Here is a 20012-nt window from a genome sequence, read left to right as displayed (position 1 = left end):
GTAATCGATGTCACTAAATTGTACATGCAGAAACTTCTGAAATGGTGTAACTTTCGCTATGTATATTTTCACCAGAAAAAAGTCCTTCAAGTTTGAGAAGGGAAAGTGTTGATATGTCGTGGGGTTGTTAACCAACGTCATAAAATAGTATGTGTACTGAGTGTTTAATGAGAAACTATTTGTTATGTAAACCTTCATCTAAAGTACAGTAAAAAAAAAAAAAATTAAAGTAGAAAAAGAAATAAACTAACAAATACTTAAAAGGCTACTGATACTCTTTCAGAACAAAATGCCATCAACTAATTTCAACTAGTTCTATAAAGGTGGCAGTCATCTCTTCTTCTGACTCTAGCAATGCTATTAATTTGGTATTTAGGAAGACATAACTAAATAAAGACTACCATTTAGTGAAATCTCCAAAGCATTAGTGCCGACACAGTATCTTTTAACATCGTCAGACGTAGGCAAGTAAAGAAACCTATCAAATAGTGGCATACAAGAACTGAATCTAGGCACTGTCATCTAACATTTGCATATTTACTTGAGCAATAGTCAACAAATATTGCAGAACTCAAAGAGGGAGGTAGAAAGCTTGCACAAAGATGAAAACAAAGTAAGTGATAAGGCCAACACTAGACAAACCACACAATTAGAAAACAGAGTGTATATACAAATCACATATGAACAAGATAATATTAAGTGTAATTAGATGAGTGACTTCTGTAGAACTATGAAAAAGACCAGAAGGGCTTGGCCACACATATTTGACCTCATAATGTAGCCTAGGGCTGTTCGTTATATGTAGTCCTAGAATTCTGTAAGTTATTTTTCTTGCATGGTTTTCTATATAGCTGTATTTTTTAAATTAACTACCCGATATTCCCTTCTGGTGGAGTCAGTGAAACGTCAGATAGACCATCCCAAGTATCTGCAAGGTCCTTGGGGAAAGGTTAACTTACCAATTTTTGAGCTAACTGGCAAGTCATGGGCCCCTTGAATTCATTTGGAGCTAACTCTGCCTTTTCTAGTCTTTAGAGGGGCTAACAATATCTCCTACTGGTAAAGTTATGTGAGTAAAAAAAGTTCCAAAGGCTGGTTATGTGCATTTGAATATTAATCTTTCTAGGGGGAAAAAAACAGTGGAGAGATTTGTCTTTAGAACTATAAACCTACTCTCTCATAGTGATATGCTTATTCCTGTGTCTAGTAAAGCTTAAGATGAAAGAATAGCAGTTAACATTGTTTTAGAAGACTTATCAAATGTAATCTTCAAAAATATTTCAGGAGATTTACTAACAATCAATTTCTGAAGTACGGTTTTACTTTCAGCCGCTAATGATTGTTCTTCCAATATCATATTAGAAATCTGAGAAACACGAGTAGACACATTTTCTGGAATAGATGTAAGAGATCCAAGTGCTGTTGTAGTAATGGTGTCTAATGCAGAGGCACTGGAAGATAGCAGATTACCTACACCAAAAAAAAAAAAAAAAAAAAAAAAGGGAGATGTGAACTTTAAAAAAAATATTTAAGTATGGTTAGAAACGCTTCAAAGAGGTTGGCAAAATGATATCCTTGTGAGATTTGTAATATCAAATAAGCTTAAAATAACTGGTCTATTACATAAGCAAAGAAATAGCTTAGATATATATTACATAAGTTCTGTAGTATTCTGTAAGCACTTGATGTAATTGTAAGAGCATCTGACTCATAAATATAACACATAGTAAACCAAAATTAGAATATTTTTAAATTAATCTCTAAATAAAATTAACACTCAGTATTATAGTGAGTAAGAGTTTACAGAAGAAAAGAGAACAATACACAAATTTTACAGTAATTGGCTTATTAATATGACTCGACTCTAGGTGACTTTCTAATTTTTTCAACATCTTCCCAATGTTCTTAATGAGGATAATATTTTCATAATAAATAAACTTAATATTTAAGAGTTTTCATTCTAAAGGGAAAACCACATGGAATGACTGAAAATAATAATACATACATTTGTGACAAACTATACAAACTTTCAAGATATACAGTCTCAAAAAAAAAAAAAGCTTCAGAATGATGTTTATGCATAGAAATTTTCTAGAAGGAAACCAAAAAAATTTAACAGTAGTATCTATGGGGAATCAGCCAGGGTCAGAGAGAAAGGAGAGTTTTATTTCTAAAATTTATACACTTAGTTGCTGTTTAATTAGCACAACTCAACAAAACAACAATAACCAAAAAATGAACTAAGATTTGTTTTAATTCAAAGGCAGTAAAAGCATTAACACCTAGCCTGAACAAATGGTATGTGCGTTGGGAAGGGACTAGTGACACTGTCACCTAAGTTTTTACAATATTAAATTAACAGTTTTGAAATTAGCCCCACACTAAAATACACAAAGACTAAAGTAATTAGAAATGTTCGGCCTTACCAAACAATGTCTTGTGAACTTCCAGCACAGTTTTTTGTTTCAAGCTGCCATCCTTAATTAATTCTTCCATATTATTAAACAGATTATTCATGTTTTTGCCAAAAATATCGTGAGCTTTTGCATTGTGTTGATCAATTGCCTTCTTACGATCCAGTTTGGAATGCAGACCAGATACATCTTTTGTAGTTTCTTCAACTGTGTTAAGCAACTATATATGATTTTTTTAAAAAAATAAATATTGATAAGATAGATATTACAAAAGCAATCTAATGAAAATGTCTGTGCTACATAAGGATTTCTCCTGATGAGAATTAGTAAGTTTTAGACATTGTACCAGAAGAAGTTCTTAATCTCACAGTAATTTATCCAGTTGCCCAGGAATGCTTATTCCCCCTCCCTTAGCAATCTAGGCAAGCAAAACTGATTTTACTAATCTACTGTATTAATTATGCTTCTTCACAAATTCTGTTCCTATTGTTTTACTATTTTCTAAAAGGTACAGGTAATAAAAAGTTAAATATTTTTAACATCTTCCATCCTTAGAAGGTATTAAAATTCTTAATATCTGATTAGTTTCAGTCATCATCACAGGGGAAAAGAATCACAACACCATTATTCTAAATGTCCACAAAGTCTATTAAAGTCATGTTCTATTTTCAAAAGTTCAGGAATAGTTTTTTCTTAAATCAGCATCTCCAGTGAGAAAAATTTGGATGAAACAGCAAAATAGTGTTTTTTAAATTGACAGAAATCTCATTTGGGTAATTAAATAGAATCTCCCGATTAACACGTAAGCAAAGTTACTTCTTATTCATTCTAATTTCTTTAATGGGAGCACAAAGTCAAAACAAAGTACAAACCTGGCTGGCAGCGTCATGAAGTTTCTCCTCAGTACTTTCCAAAGCTGATGTGATATATTCTTCTTTAACAAGTTGTAGTTTAGTTTCTTGTAAATTTTTTTGAGTGGTTTCAAGTTCCTGTGTCTTATTTTGCAGGTCACATTTACACTGGTCAAGTTCATTTTTATTATCCATAAACAACTCTGTAACCTAATATAACACAAATTAATGCTGAACCAGTTTGTGAAACACTTGGCTAATTCATAATATGATATTAGAAGAAGTGAATAAATTTTTTCATGCAAAAATTGTAACAAGTTATCAGACATTAGCACATTTTATATAGCATCTGGTTTCCTCCTGTAAATTCATTCAAAACTTTGAGATTAAATAACAGGCCTAGTACAGTGGTATTAATTCTTATGATTCTTTCCAACACTGCCAATGGATTTGAATATAAAGAAAGATGTTAACATGAAGGTGGCAACGAAGGGTCGAACCTCTCCACCTAACCTAGTTATTACTTTTATTTAACATCCAATTAATTGAAAATCTGCATTGCCTCATCTGATAAACATGTTAATGAAATGTCTCAGCATCCACTATTTTGTAGCTTTAACAACAAAAATCACACAATTCAGTTAATTTCTTGCCATGCTGCATTAATATAAGTGTCAAAAAAGGTAAGCTTCCTCATCATTATCGATGATAGTAAAATTATGATATGACATACTTTTAATGCTTACCCTACTTAGCTCCTCCTCAATGGCACCAATTTTTTCAATCAGTTCTACAATCTGTTCTTCTTGAATAGTTAGTTTTCCATTCATGGCTCTAAAATAAATTTTAATAGGAATTTGACAGTTAATATTTTTTTCCCAACATCTATAAAATTCATTCTAATACAATTACAGCAGTTACACAAACTCATCGCCACTATTTATCACTATAATGATAATGATGCCTAAGTGTCAATAAGCAAGAAATAAAAATTGCAAAGAACAAATGTATTCTTTGTCTTCATTTTATAGAGTATTTTCCTTTTGACTTCCATTCTGAAATTGGGAATCTCCACCCACAAGGGGGAAAAGCATGTGTGTGTATCAAATTTAAGAAGCTAGAAAGCTGATGGAGGACTGTAACAAACTTCATCAGATAAGTTAGTTGTAACCTAAGTGTCAATAATCAGGGATATGGAGTATAAATATGCCCCCACAGAATCCTGGAAGACTTGGGACTTGAAACCATCAGGTATCACAGGTGGGATGAGGGGCTACAACCAAGAAGATGGAATTGAAGTATGTATACACAGCAGACAATCACAACGCCCCATCACACACTGTTTGAATAACAGACAACATAAGGCTAATTTCCAAAGTGTGAAGTTAACTCATATCCCTGCCTTCCCACCTCATCTTCCGTATACTAGCCACTTTTGTGGAACTGCCTCTTTGACCCTAAACTCCCAAAGGTGGATCTCCAACAAGTTAGAACTCTGTCCTTCCAGCCCCTGCCAAATAGGAAAACGCTAGCCTCTCTGATAGCTCTTGCTGCCCCTGGTGGGCTCGATAATTCACTAGAATAACTCACAGAACTCACGAGACTGCCTACACTTACAGGTACCCGTTTATGATGACCAGAAAAGATACAAGCAAAGAGCTGCATCAGGCAAGGTCTGGGAGAGGTCAAGGCATAGGACCGCTCTCCCATGTACAGATGTTCTGGCCACTCCAGGAAGCCCAAAAGAGGGCTCCAAGGCCCAGGGTCGCTTAGTCATTGATGCCTTAATGAATATGCATGGTGAATATGCATAACTGACTGTATCATGCCCCCTCCCTTCCTGAGGCCTGTTGCCAGGATGGGGTATATGTAGCCCCCTGCTAATTACACATGTTTAAGTTGTGGACAGTTTTACTCTGTCCTATAGGGTCGAGATGAGTCAGAATCGACTCGAGGGCAATAGGCCTGGTCTGATCGGTAAGTTGTTGTTGTTAGGTGCAGTCAAGTAGGCTATGACTCATAGCGACCCTATGTACAACAGAATGAAACACTGTCTAGTCCTATGCCATCCTCTTAATCATTGCTATGTTTGAGTCCACTGTTGCAGCCACCGTATCAACCCATCTCAGTGAGGGTCTTCCTCTTTTTTCACAGACCCTCTACTTTACCAAGCATGATGTCCTTCTCCAGGGACTAGTCCCTCCTGATAACATGTTCAAAGTACTGGAGACTAAGTCTCACCATCCTCGCTTACAAGGAGCACTCTAGCTGTACTTCTTCCAAGACAGATTTGTTTGTTCTTCTGGCAGTCCATGGTATATTCAATATTCTTCACCAACACCATTAATTCCGATGTTACCTGGCTATTTTATAAAACAAAAGTCCTCTGATAGCTGGCAAATTCCAAGAGCTATTTTCAGAAACCAGAGACAAAAGGCCAAATGGACACACCAAGACACACACCACTATCACACAACATAAACCCTCATGACCAAAGGAGTATCCTCTAGAGAAGGATTTCTTAGCCTCTGCACTATTGACATTTTAGACCAGATAATTCTTTGTTGTGAGGCTGTCCTGTGCATTACAGGATGTTTAGTAACATCCCTTGGCCTCTACCCACTAGATGCCAGTAGCACTATCCCCTAAGTGGCGACAATCAAAAAATATCTCCATGGCGTCTGGGGTCTTAAAAGCTAATGAGCAGCCATCTAAGATGCATCAATTGGTCCCAACTCACCTGGAGTAAAGGAGAACAAAGAACACCATGGACAAAAGGAAAGTATTAGCCCAAGAGACAGAAAGGGCCATATAAACCAGAGACTTCATCAGCCTGAGAACAGAAGAACTAGATGGTGCCCACCTACCACAATGACTGCCCTGACAGGGAACACAACAGAGTCCCTGACAGAGCAGGAGAAAAGTGGGGTGCAGAACTCAAATTCTAGTAAAAAGACAAACTTAATGGTTTGATTGAGACTGGAGGGACCCCGGAAGACATGGCCCCTGGACTCTCTGTTAGCCCAAAACTAAAACCATTTCCGAGGTCACCTCTTCAGACAAAGATTAGACTGGACTATGGGACATAAAATGATACTCGTGAACAGTGTGCGTCTTAGCTCAAGTAGATACATGAGACTAAATGGGCAGCTCCTGTCCAGAGGCGAGATGTGGGGGCAGAGAAGGTCAGGAGCTGGTTGGATGGACACAGGAAATCTGGGATGGAAAGGAAGATTGTGCTGTCACAGTATAGGGAGAGCAACTAGGGTCACAAAACAATGTGTGCATAAATTTTTGTATGAGAGACTAACTTGAATTGTAAACTTTCACTTAAAGCACAACAATTTTAAAAAAAAGTCTCCAGACATTGCCAAATGTCCTCTGGGAGGTAAAATCATCCCCAGTGTAGAAGAATTACACTGGAATATCCAGTTTCACTTTCACTAACACAATAGAGGATGGTAGGTGAGCTTTAGGGCTGGAAACAAGGCAATTAAGTGGAAGCCTACATAGTGAATGGTGGGATCCTCAGCCCCCTAATACCCACTCTAATCTAAGAACATCAGCAGCTAGCATAATCTCCAGGCAGAAAAGTGGAGTATCGCTCCAAGGCTGAAAAGCCCTGCCCAAAAGAAAAAGCCCAACAAAGAATGACATTTTGTGGAACCCCAAACTTAATACCCAGGTCACACTTTTTCACCCTACAGTGAACCCACGGGTCCACAAGCCTCACCCATGCACAAAGCTTCCAACCTACATTACTTGGCAGCCAAAGAACACTGGACATTTGAGGGAAACAGACACAAAAGACAGCTACCACAAAAAACAGAAAAAAAGGGCACTAAGGAAAGAAAGATATAGAAAAGTAAACTTTGGTAATATAAAAATTTTCAGAAATAAGGAATATATGGTATCTATAAAAGAACAGATTGCTATGTTTAAAGAAAGAAAGGGCAGGGGACAGAGAACAAGAGTTGTTAGAAACTAAAAATTAGACAGTAGAAATAAAATTCAACAAAAATATTTGAAGAAAAGTCAAAGAAGCCTCTTAAAATTAGAAAAAAAAAAGTCAGACATGTTTTCCTCAAGCACAAAGCTCACAGGTCTAGGAGACCCACTAGAATTGTGTCTCTGATTTCTTGAGCATTAGCAAGTTTCTGATGTGTATGCCTTTCTTTTGTACTCTTCTTGCTTCTTCATAACTACCAACTCTTTCCTACTCCATGCTGTGCTTAATTAATAGATTCTTCTGCAAATGCAATTCCCTCAAATTATTAGCTAGAGATATTGTTGATTAAAGGAAGTTAAAACTGAAATGTAGAGTTAATTCTAACAATCCTTTGATTAAATATGTCAGCTCTTTATTGGAAATGGGTCTTTTATATAAAATGTAAAAACAAAAAGAAGCAGTCATAGGAGGCACTAGACAAAAAGATTTTACTTACTGCCACATAAGTAAATTTTACTTCACACAGTGGGTTATCAGAAAATGCCTGGTCTTAGAAAGTAACTCCATAAACTCTGAAGCCAAGGGCTTACCTAAAATTTTCTTCAGAAATGTATACTCCATTTTTCTCACGGGCTGCAGCAAGATCTCGTTTCAAGCGCTCTATCTCTTCTGTGTACTCCTATACGAGAGAAACGGTGTAGGTGTTAACACTTAGCTTTTTTCATTCAGTTTGGAGAAAATATACCACAAATAAAACAGTTAGCCTTTTTATGTTTTTTTAAACCATGTACAAATGTTTTTTAAAACATATACAAATTCAATCAATGATTAATCTGTTTAAAAATAAAATTTTTCAAAAGCTTTCAAAGCTCCTTCAAATGTACTCATTATAAAAATAAGAGCTTCTTAAGAAAAATACACAACTGCCAATGCCCAGGTGCAGTGCAGTGAATTGCATTAATGTGGCCCTTCTAACCATGTTCTTGTAACTCCCACAAAATGATTGGGTGGGACTATGTAAATAAAGTACTTGTGGCCCACCAAGGGGATTGGACAGTTTTGCTAATGCAAATAAGGTGCATGGAACACTTGCGGGAGTGGGACCATGCAGATTAGGTGCGTGGAACTCTTGTAAGGGACTGATCAGTTTTGCCATCCTGTTAGGCTTAAAGATAGCCAATCCCAGAGGTTAGAAGGGAACCTCACTACCATCAGGAAGAAGAGCAAGGAGCAGAATGTGTTCTTTGGACCCAGGGTCCCTGTGCTGAGAACCTCCTAGATCCAGGAGACAGGAAGAGCTGTTAACACTGTCGGCAACAGCAGCACAAGATGGCAGGAACCAGGAGACTGACACATTATGGCACAGTGGGCTTCTTGGCCCACAGAGTGAGGCAGCTACAGTGGGTTTCCCAGCCAACGGAATAAGAGAGCTGAGTGCCTTCAAGCAGGAGGCTTCCTGACAGAGTGGGGTGCCTCCAAGCACTTATCGGAGGAGCTAAAGAGCTTTGTAACACTTGCCCAAATGGGGGCCAAGGCCAAGAGTGGGAGCCAAGGCCGAGAGTGGAGGGCCTGGTAGCAGAGGCCTGCCTGTGGGCATGGCCGAGAAGAAGCTGTCCTGATCAAACAACTGTATCCTGAGTTGTTCCTGTTACTTCCAAATTGATCCTGATCCTGAAATGTAACCTGTTACTTCCCTAATAAACCCCATAATTGTATGTATGGTCTGTGAGTTCTGTGTGGCCATTGCAACAAATTATTGAACCCAGCAGAGAAGTAGAGTGCTGTGGAGAGGACAGCTGGTATCAGAATTGGTAAAAACGTTGGAGAGTGGAGGTATGCTTGACCTTCATGTCATGGGAATCAGCCTTGGGCTGATGTTGATGGTGATTCTCTCTCCTCCTTATGAAGTTAGACAAGGAGGTCTGATGCCACCACACCGTTTTTACACCAGGTTGCTCTCCAAATACCATTTCACACTAAAAGGAATTAGGATTCCTTAGAGAAATGTCTGATTCTAGGACTGAGGCAGGAAATACTCAAGATAAACCTGGAACATCTTGCCAAACAAGATGTGAAGGAAGCTAAGGAAGCCTACTAAAGATAATGAAAAGAACTCAGGAACCAACTTGAAGAGGCGCCCACAGATGAGGGAATTTAAATATCAATGAGGATAATAACCACAATGGATTGAAACACACATACCTGAAATCCATGAGTTTATAATGACACTAAAAGAGCTAGGGAACCAACTAGTTACTCTGAAAACTAACAAATAAAGGAAATAAATTAAGCATTTGTCCTGCCTTTCCTATAAGAACTATACCCCTGAGGAGCTGAGACAGTCAAGCTAATCAATGAAGAAAGAATGACTAAGGAGCGAAAAACACTAAATAGATAAGTGGAAACTTTGGTGAAGGGTATGACTGTACTCAGTACCGGGGAAGCTAGCACAACTTGTCCAAGGCAAGGTCATGGAAGCTCCACAGACACATCCAAACTCCCTGAGGGACAAAATTACTGGGCTGAGGGCTCTAGGGACCATGGTCTCAGGGACCATCTAGCTCAACTGGCATAACATAGTTTATAAACAAAATGTTCTACATTCTACTTTGGTGATTTAGCATCTGGGGTCTTAAAAGCCCATGAGTGGCCATCTAAGGCACTCCACTCGTCTCACCCCGTCTGGAGCAAGGGAGAATGAAGAAAACCAAAGACACAAGGGAAAGATTAGTCCAAAAGATTAATGGACCACAACTACCATGGCCTCCACCAGACTGAGTCCAACACAACTAGATGGTGCGCAGCTACCCCCCACCGACTGCTCTGACAGGGATCACAATAGAGGGTCCTAGACAGAGCTGGAGAAAAATGTAGAACAAAATTATAACTCACCCCACCAAAAATAGATCAGACTTACTGGCCTGACAGAGACTGGAGAAACCCCAAGAGTATGGCCCCCAGACACCCTTATAGCTCAGTTATGAAGTCACTCCTGAGGTTCACCCTTCAGCCAAAGATTAGACAGGCCCATAAAACAAAGCAAGACGAAATGGGCACACCAGCCCAGGGGCAAGGATGAGAAGGCAGGAAGGCACAGGAAAGCTGGTAATGGGGGAACCCAAGGTCAAGAAGGAGAGTGTTGATGTGTCATGGGGATGGTAACCAATGTCACAAAACAATATGTGCTTAATTATTTAATGAGAAACTAGTTTGCTCTGTAAACCTTCATCTAAAGTACAATTAAAAAAAAAAAAAAAAGAAAGAAAGTATTAAATTAGAAGTGGAAATTTCCTAAAACTGGATTATAATGAAGTCGCACAACTCTATAAATTTACTAAAAATCATTGAAATATACACTTACAATGTGTGAATGTTATGGTATGTAAACTGCAAATAAATTTCATAAATGTGCAAACTTTTTTGATGGTACCAACTCAACTGACATAGCTGATAAACTCAACATATTAGCATTATAAAAAACATGTTTAACATATAAGGTATTTAGTTTAAATCACTAGATGAAAAGCCTTACCACAGGCAATTTAACAGATTATTTAACAATGATCTGTTTCAGTGCCTTATTTTCACGTGTCAAACAAGATTACATTACTCCACAAAAAGTTACAATTACCTTTATAAGAGCTTTTTTGGTGAGTTTCTGGTTAACTTCAGGCTTATTCAATATGTTCTTTGCTCTATGAGCATATTCTAATGTACTCAGGGTTTCCTGTCATGAAAAGAAAAGGCCAATCACTGAAGACACTGAAATTATTGTAATATTATCTAAAATGTAATATATAATAACTTACAAGTAATAATTTATGGTAATAGCTAGTTTAAAAACCTACCCGTTAGGACTATTATACCCAAAGTTTACAAAAAAGGTTTTTCAAAAAATACAGTATCTTTTTTTCCTTCTCTTGAATTTTTAGGGATTCTAAACTTATAATTTTATAATTCAATTTTTTTTTTCCGTTTAGATTAGTCTTAAAACTCAATATGTTCCATCAACCCATGAACGGATAAAGAAAATGTCATCTATCCATACAATGGAATATTATTTGGCCATAAAAAGGAATGAAGTACTGATACATGTTACAACATAGATGAACGTTAAAAACATTATGCTAAGTGAAAGAAGTCAGTCACAAAAGACCACATATTATATGATTCCATTTATATGAAATATTCAAAATAGGCAAACCCATAGACAGAGAAAGTAGATTAGTGGTTGCTAGGGGCTGGGGAAGGGTCACAAGAGGAGTGACTGCTAACAGGTACAGGGTTTCTTTCAGGGGTAATGAAAATGTTCTGCAATTAGGTAAATGGTGATGGTTGCAAAACTGTAAGCATACTAAAACCACTGAACTGTACACTTTAAATGGGTGAATTTTGTGTTATATGAATTATATCTCAATAAAGATGTTTAAAAAATGACAGGGGAGCTAGAGACCTTATATAAGCTTTTCTAACTCTACAGCAGATAAGCAGATGATAACAATAAAGTAAAAGCAGATTTTATCACCTTTCTCACTTAAGTTTTTCCATCTCTTCTCACACATCTAACCCCATCTTCAATGCCCTCTAGCAGCCTGTATAACACTAGCATCCAATTGACCCACTTCTAAGTCTTCGATTAAATCTTCACAGCACTAATGACCACAGCAATTTTCTTTTAAGACTGTGTAGAAAAAGCCATTAAGTAACTGGCTTTTTAAGGTTAAAAACTCTGCCAGGAAGTAGAAAGACAATCTTTCAGTGGTAGTCTCCTCTATATAAGACCAATGTCCAGATTCTTTTATAATACAGTACAGAACAAAAGAAGCTTGTTAATGAACTTTTTAGATACGTGGCAGCTAAACAAGAATTACAGCTACTACACTTGCGTATACCTTTCAAAGGGCTCACCTCAAGACTGATAGATGCAGGAGAAATTGTTGCAATTATAGATGTTCTTGTACGTCCTCCAAGAGAATCCTGGAGAATTCTAGTTAGTTTAGATTCTCGATAAGGAACATGAGGTGTTCTTTCTACAAGAGCAGTAATAACCCTTCCCAGAGTCAACAGAGATTGATTGATATTTCCAGCTTCCCGAGCTCTCTTGTCAACTGCTCCGGAACGGCCAATGTTTTCACTTCCTGCAAGATCAACCTTTAATTTTAAAAAATAAATATTTAGTCTACTGAATTTGGACTTGACTTTCATTCTCACACTATATATAATGTATTAAACAGCCAACAAAATAATTAATGTGTAACTAACAAATTTCTTCCCCCACTACAAAGCTAATAACCCAGTGACTACAAAAATATTGCCTAGAGGTACAAAATTTCAAGCTACTCTATGAGTGGTCAAGAATGAAACAATGGCATTACGGTAGATGCTTACCAAGTTTAACTTTCCAATTTTAACAAGCTCCTCTCCATCAATCGTAGTTTCTTTCATATGTATTGTAACAGAAAAAACCGAGTGCGAACGACTAGAAAACAAGATTGAGTTGCCCAGTCGTTATAACGCAAAACATTATTTGCTTTTAATAAAATATTCAAAACAGCAAGGAAGATCTAAATTCACAGGTCAGAGAAAGATACTAGACAGGAAATAGCAATAAGATTTTGGAAGATGGAAGGTAGCTAGAACAATGCTTAGGTTTTTGCTTTCTCATACCTGCACCCTGCAGGGGAGACCCCAGTAAGAATCTACCTGAAAACTGCTAAAGCCCAGAAAGACTTAGGAACTAGAATCCTCAGTTATCTCTGAAAGCTGGATGTGGGTTGGGGTTGAGGCAGTTCCTTGAATGTGTCAGAAGGGAAGGGGTCTGAGGATCTAATTGCTCCTTACACAGCCTTGCAATGAATCCTATTCATAAGAAAACCACTCGAAATACATCATTACTATAAATTCAAGCAGCAAGAGGCAAGCCATCAGATTAGTCCCTGTTGTCGAAATACATTGCGCTTTGAGAATACCATGAGAGATATGTAACTCCTCCTCCTGAACATCAGAAATTGTAAATGGTAATGATTACTGAAATACTACAAAATAGACATGGCTAGACTATAAAGTTTTCAAAAGTCTACCTTATGCTAAACAGTGACATCCAGCTTTTACCTGAGGGAAACAAAAATTATATAGACCAAAGACATCTTTCTTTGCTGTATCAGTGATATTTGGTGAACATCACTATGTTTATTAACAAGTCATTAATGGGGGACAAATTTTTAACTTTCTTCTTTTTACTTTTGATATTACTTGGAAAAATGTACACTAGGCATTGTTACAGAAAAGGGGGAAGGTATAAGAAAGATATAAACATATAGCTCTGAATTATAATATTCACCTCATATTTTTCTACCATCATCTACCCATTCCTAATCTAAAATTATAGAATTAATGTAATTAAGCATAGAAGTCAATTCCAATTTTGGAAAATTGAATTAACTTTTCTTAATCTTTATCACATAAATTCCTAAAAGAGACCGTTATTCTAGTCTGCATACAAGAAAAAGGGAGTTCTAAATTATACAAATGTGTGGGATAATAAAATGCTCCTTAGAAGCAAGGATGGCAAGACTTCGTCTCACATACTTTGGACATGTTATCAGGAGGGATCAGTCCCTGGAGAAGGACATCATGCTTGGTAAAGTAGAGGTAAAAAAAGAGGAGGACCCTCAATGAGATGGATTGACACAGTGGCTGCAACAATGAGCTCAACAGAAAAATGATTGTGAGGATGGTGCAGGACCAGGCAGTGTTTCATTCTGTTGTACACAGGGTCGCTATTGAGTTGGAACTGATTCGATAGCACCTAACAACAACAACAACAACATGGAATAATAGGAATTTAATATTTCAGATAAAGGTAGTTTAAACAAAAAGAAATTTTACCTCGTCTTCAGTTCACTCTTCCAAATTCTATGTCAAATTAAGTTAAAAATCAATGAAATTTCCCTTTTATTGAAAAGCCATTAAAAGGAAAATTTAATTAAAATTTTGAAATCACCATTATCTTAACTACTTTCATGTTATGCTATTCTTCTTCCTTTTTTAAATGCAAATATATTTTACGTAGTTGCAATTATAATTGTTACAGCATTTTATAGAAATTTTCAATTATAAGGGACCAAAGAAATAAGTCGTTTAGTCCTTAACAATCATTTTGTAGCTCAGGGAAACTGATGTTCAGATAAATTCACCTAGTTGCCTGTGATGTTCAGATAAGTTCACTTAGTTGCCCCAGGTCACATACTTAGTTAACTGCAGAGCTGGGACTAAACACAAATACCTAACTCTCAATCCATTGTTCTTCCCATTACACTCTGATGTTTCCTTCAAAGACCAGCAGAAACACCATTGTCTTGGTAAGCCGCTTTGCTAGAATTTAGGATTCATCCTATAGCGGTGCTATCAAATATGCCCTCCCCGCCCCAGCAAAAGCCACTGTTAGTGATCATCTGTCTTCCTACATTAAAATGAAGCCATTTTAAAATAAAGCCATTTGACTTTCTTCTAAGCCTTATTCAAACCAGTGGTTTTCAAACTATGTTCTAAGAATTCCTAGGAACTCTAGAAAAGTGCCTCAGGGGCCTCCTTCATGTAGCTGAAGATGTAAGCCTCGAGCACCCCCAAATCAACTACAGCAGCCACATATTAATCTGTTATATACACTGGACTCCCATGCACAATTTCATTTGAAAAAAAAAAGATTTCGGCTTAAAAAATTTTAATACTTTTCTAGTTCAACTTGTCTTTGTCCTCCTTTCAACATTCTTCTAATATTGGTGCCTTCTCTATAAATCTCAAGTTTATCAATTACCAAGGCCCCCTCCTTATAGCACATAATCCACATATCTCAGTTCACTCCAGTTTGACTTCCCCAAGTTTCTAATTCTTCTTAAAAAGAAAACGGGGTTGGGAGAAGACTATAGCTTTCTTACCTTGAGTATGCATTCATCAAAGTTGCTGCAGTTGTCCTTTTTGCTGCCCCCTTCTCCAAAATTTGATAGACTTCATCCTTGTTGTGTACTGTAACTTCTTCTAAACCTTTGATTATCACTCCCCTCTGACCAAATATCAAAACCATCCATTAGATTAGTTAAAACAGTATTCTGACTTTTCAAAGCATTACACATGAAAATTTAGAGAATTTCATTCTCAAAGACTAACTTACCTTGTTACGGGGATCATCAAACATTTGTAGTCTCTCAGAAACATCAGTAGATGGATTAAGGAGATCAAAAAGTTCTTCATTATAGATTTCCAACAGAGATACTTTGACTGAAAATTCAGTACCATTATCAGAAAGCTTCTCAAAAATTTGATGAAGGGTACGTGGAATTATACCAGCCAAGGGATCCTGAAATTATATTAATAAGGATTAAAATAAAGGAACAATACCATTTACTGTGGCAGTTAAAACACAGATAACAATTTGCCAAAGCAAATTAAAAAAACTAACCTAATATTAGCAAAGTCAAGTCATTCACAGCAGTCTGTTCAACAGTAATTATTCTTCTTCATATCTTCCATAAATCTAAACATACCTGTCAGCCAGCTTTATGCCTAAGCATTACACAGAAACCAACTGAACCAAGCTACTTATAAAGCCAAATTCAATAATCTTTTCCATCTTTTAATCAAAGAATGATTAGAATGGCCCATCTAACAGTATGTTCCCTAATTCTGACATAAAACAAAGATGTTTCTCAAATATCCAAGTATCTTTAATAGAATTGTTATGCATCTTTAAATTTTGAAACTGTGTTTCAGTCTGTTCCATATATCGTATAGTTACAATTCTGTAACTTTATTATCCATTAGTAAAGTAAATAAATGCCTCAATTATATAACTACTAGAAAAAGTTCCACCTAAATGCTAATGATTTGGAAAATCAACTTAGTCATTAAACTAATTTAGATTTAAACACATCTGACAGAAATCTTTGTGAAATGTACTATATGTTTTCTATATTAAACAATACAGTGCTCTTAATTTCTTGAAGACTCAAGGTCATCATTAATGAAAGTAACATACTACCCCCTGCTATGCTTTTTGAGACTCATTCCCTTACTACAAAGCTCTTTCTTTCAAGCTCTATTCATACTCCACTATTCCACAAAACTCTGCTTTAACTACTATGTCTGAAACACCCCTCTCTTATCACTTAACTGTGCCATATATGTTGGTTCTTTCCCAACAAGACAATTATGTTTATTAAACAGGAGCCACACCATATACTTTAATTTTACTACAGTAATAGTTTATCCTAAATTCATGTTGACGTGGGTACTATGATCTTCTCTGTTGCAAGCAGAGGCCCTCACTCAAGTTTTATTCGGTTAAATTTTAGCCCACATTAGAGACAGAAGTCTGTCATAAACAATAAATACCTCCTCCCAGGTATACTCTTCATTAGGTGACCTTTCACCTTCCATTGTAAAGGTTTTTCCAGTGCCTGTTTGGCCATATCTGTCAAAATTAACAAAAGTGATCAAAAACAAATACACTATCTAAAACTTTTCATCAATTTGAAAAATAATGTTTCACTTACGCAAAGATAGTACAATTATAGCCCATAATAACTTCATCCAAAATTGGACATACAACGCTTCGGTAAACATCAATTTGCTTAGTGGATGCTCCAAAAACCTATCAAAAAAAAAAAAAAATCCAAAACATTTCTTAAAATAATTTCTTCAAGAAATTTTCCAAAATTACTCATACTAATAATTTTTTTTAGCATATTAACTCATTCAGTGCCACTAGAAACCATTTGACATCTCAAAGAGCCAACTGAAATTCCTAATTATACACCTATTATAGACTCTAGGGGTAATATTTAAACTAGGAAATCTTTGGATTAATAGATAAATAAGAAATAGCATCAATTTAAAAAGAAATTAAGTACCATATCAAAAGTATATGTTTTCCTTGAGCTCTTGTCGGCCAATCCTGCAGTTCGTATACTAATTTCTTTTCGTACTTGATCACATTCCACTACAGAATGGGCATTAGCTTTCCGCTCTGCCAAATTAAATGGTCTATAAAAGAAATACACAAAGTTATTCAAGAACTCTTAGTTACCAGATTATCAATGACATTTTCATTAACTACGTTAGACAACTAAGAACAATGTGAGGTTCTGACTACTTTCACTATTGGTGGTGGGGATTAAATTATACTGCTAAAGCAACAGTAGAATTTTAAGGGTCTCAATTCCCAAAAGTTTAATAAGTTGTTTTTTATTTAATTTTCAAAAGTATGCAAAACATTACAATTCTGACAGCTTCTTAGAGTAGATGTTAACAGAATTTAACTTGTAAAAAATGCCAAACTTATTTTTCAGAATTCTGTTTCCACTATTCTTACAATCTAATCAAGTTACATTATGATTCACTAGAAAGAGCATGCCAAATATGTTCAAAACGAAAACTTGCCAGTGGGTACCTGGCCCAAAATAAAAATAATGACTAATATATCGAGTACTTACTATGTATCAGGTACTCACAATCTTGAGTACTTTACATGTATTAACTAACTCCCTTTGTTCTGACAACAGTGTTGTGTTGGTACTGTAATTAGCCCCATTTTTCAAATGAGGAAACAGGCACAGAAGAGCTACACTGCCCAGGGTTACCCTGATAAGTGCCAGAGCGGAGTTATGAACCGAAGCAGACTGGATCAAGAGTCCTCGTTCCTCTGAAATACTAACGAGGCACTTAGGTTAAAAAATTATTTCTTCAGGGAGTCTTTCCCATCATCCATGTCTCTTCCCAGTGCAAGCAAGCTGTCCCAATCAAAATCACATTAAATTTTTGCTATATGTTCCTTCAACATCCTTCATATACGCTTCTAAACATCACCTCACTGGTGCAGCAGTAGTTAAGCATTCGCCTGCTAAACAAAAGGTCGGCAGTTTGAATCCACCAGCCGCTCCTTGGAAACCTGATGAAGCAGTTTTACTCTGTCCTATAGTGTCACTAGGAGTCGGAATCGACTCAAAGGCAATGGGTTTCTGGGTACCACAAATCTAAGGAACGCTGGTAAGCACAATGGTTAAGAGCTCAGCTGCTAACCAAAAGGTCGGTGGTTGGAACCTACCAGGTGCTCCATGGGAGAGCAGATCTGGTGATCTCCCCTAAAGATTACAGCCCAGGAAACCCTTTGGGGCATTTCTACCCTGTCATATAGGGTCACTATGAAAGAACTGATTCCACAGCACACAACAACAACACATATCTAGGAGCTCTGGTGGCGCAAATGGTTAAGAGCTTGGCTGCTAACCAAAAAGTTGGCAGTTTGAACCCATCCAGCAGTGTAAGGCTGGAAAAAAGGCCTGGCAATCTGCTACTGTAAAGATTACAGCCAAGAAAACCCCATGGGGCAGTTCTACTCTGTCACATGGGGTTGCTGAGTCAAAATCAACTCGATGGTACCTAAGAACAACCACGTATATGGGCCAAAGGTAGAGACCCTCTCTTGACCTGAGTTTATTTCTCCTATTAAGTGTCACATATTTTAGAAGGAAATGCCACATAGGAAATTATCTTTCCCCTCATCTCTAAACAAGCCAAGATGCTATTTATTTTAAGAAGGAAACCTCAGCTTTCCCTAGCACGTCCCACTCCCTAGCATGTTTTTGAGTAGTCAAAAGACCAAATTTGTAATACCAAGAAATTTACCTCAGCAACTTCCAGGTAGGTAATACCTGGTAATGCTGTCATTTGCCAGTTGTGCTTAAACCTACACAATGCATATAACCCATATGAATATGCAGTATTATTAAAAGTTCAACAAAACTAAATCAGACCCAACTTATACTGAGGTAGGCCAAGAGAATCAAGTAGCATGAATTGCTCTCATGTAGCCAAAGCTTTTCCAATTAGTCTATTATTCCTGGCATCCCTATGCTAATCTCTCCCCATGAGGTGATTAAGTCACCAAGTCAATACCATTCAAGTTGTCAGGACAGAACAGGAAATTTACACAGATCACACATTGCTGGAAGTTATCAGAACTCCCAGAGAGGAAATTTGAGGACTGTATGTACTATAAGAAGGTACTGCCAAGCCACTATTTTCCTATCTAGACTTCTTTAATTAAATTAAAAGTTGCAAGTTTTCTGCTGATCATCCTAACAAACATATCAATTTTTATGTAAAAACTCAAATAACTGCAAGTGGCCCAAAATAGCCAAACACACAAAAAAATCTTCAAAAAGAATACAGTAGGAGGACTCACAAGGAGCCTTGGTGGTGTGGCAGTTAAGCGCTCAGCTGCAAACTGAAAGGTTGGTGGTTTGAACCCACCAGCACTGCTTCTGTAAAGATTTACGGCCTTGGAAACCCTATGAGGCAGTTCTGCTCTGTCCCATTGGGTTGCTATGAGTTGGAATCGACTCAATGGCAACAGATTTTGTTTTTTTTTTTGTTTTTAGGAGGACTCTCACATCCCAATGTCAAAACATACTATAAAGATACAGTAATCAAAACAGTCTGGTACTTGTATAATGATAGACATATAGACAAATTCACAGTCCAGAAATAAAACCATACATCTATGGCCAAGTGATTTTCAACAAGAGTGCCAAGTCCATTCAATGGGAAGAGAATAGTCTCTTCAAAAACTGGTGCTAGGCTCTTATTCAGCATTGTGCTGGAGGTCCTAGCCAGAGAAATTAGGCTAGAAAAAGAAATAAAGGGCATCCAAATTGGTAGGGAAGAAGTCAAAGTATCTCTATTTGCAGATGATATGATCTTATACACAGAAAACCCCAAAGAATCCACAAGAAAACTACT

The 20012-nt window shown here is 36.8% G+C and overlaps 1 protein-coding gene across 1 annotated transcript in view; it reads right to left on the bottom strand.

Annotated features, from left to right (window-relative positions):
• Positions 1-20012, bottom strand: part of KIF11 (kinesin family member 11) — a 52438-nt gene that overhangs the window by 26319 nt on the left and 6107 nt on the right. Inside the window, exons 2-14 of the mRNA XM_004369934.3 lie at positions 17123-17255; positions 16766-16863; positions 16605-16683; positions 15385-15570; positions 15152-15276; positions 12603-12693; positions 12123-12365; positions 10846-10941; positions 7805-7893; positions 4012-4099; positions 3287-3475; positions 2427-2634; positions 1298-1470 (exon numbers count right to left, since the gene is read on the bottom strand). Of these exons, the coding sequence (XP_004369991.1) occupies positions 1298-1470; positions 2427-2634; positions 3287-3475; positions 4012-4099; positions 7805-7893; positions 10846-10941; positions 12123-12365; positions 12603-12693; positions 15152-15276; positions 15385-15570; positions 16605-16683; positions 16766-16863; positions 17123-17255 (1798 nt within the window). The remainder of the gene's footprint in view (positions 1-1297; positions 1471-2426; positions 2635-3286; positions 3476-4011; positions 4100-7804; positions 7894-10845; positions 10942-12122; positions 12366-12602; positions 12694-15151; positions 15277-15384; positions 15571-16604; positions 16684-16765; positions 16864-17122; positions 17256-20012) is intronic.

Source organism: Trichechus manatus, unplaced genomic scaffold (genome assembly GCF_000243295.1).
Source record: "Trichechus manatus latirostris isolate Lorelei unplaced genomic scaffold, TriManLat1.0 scaffold00007, whole genome shotgun sequence".
NCBI lineage: Eukaryota > Metazoa > Chordata > Mammalia > Sirenia > Trichechidae > Trichechus > Trichechus manatus.
This window is presented reverse-complemented; position numbering and strand designations above follow the sequence as displayed.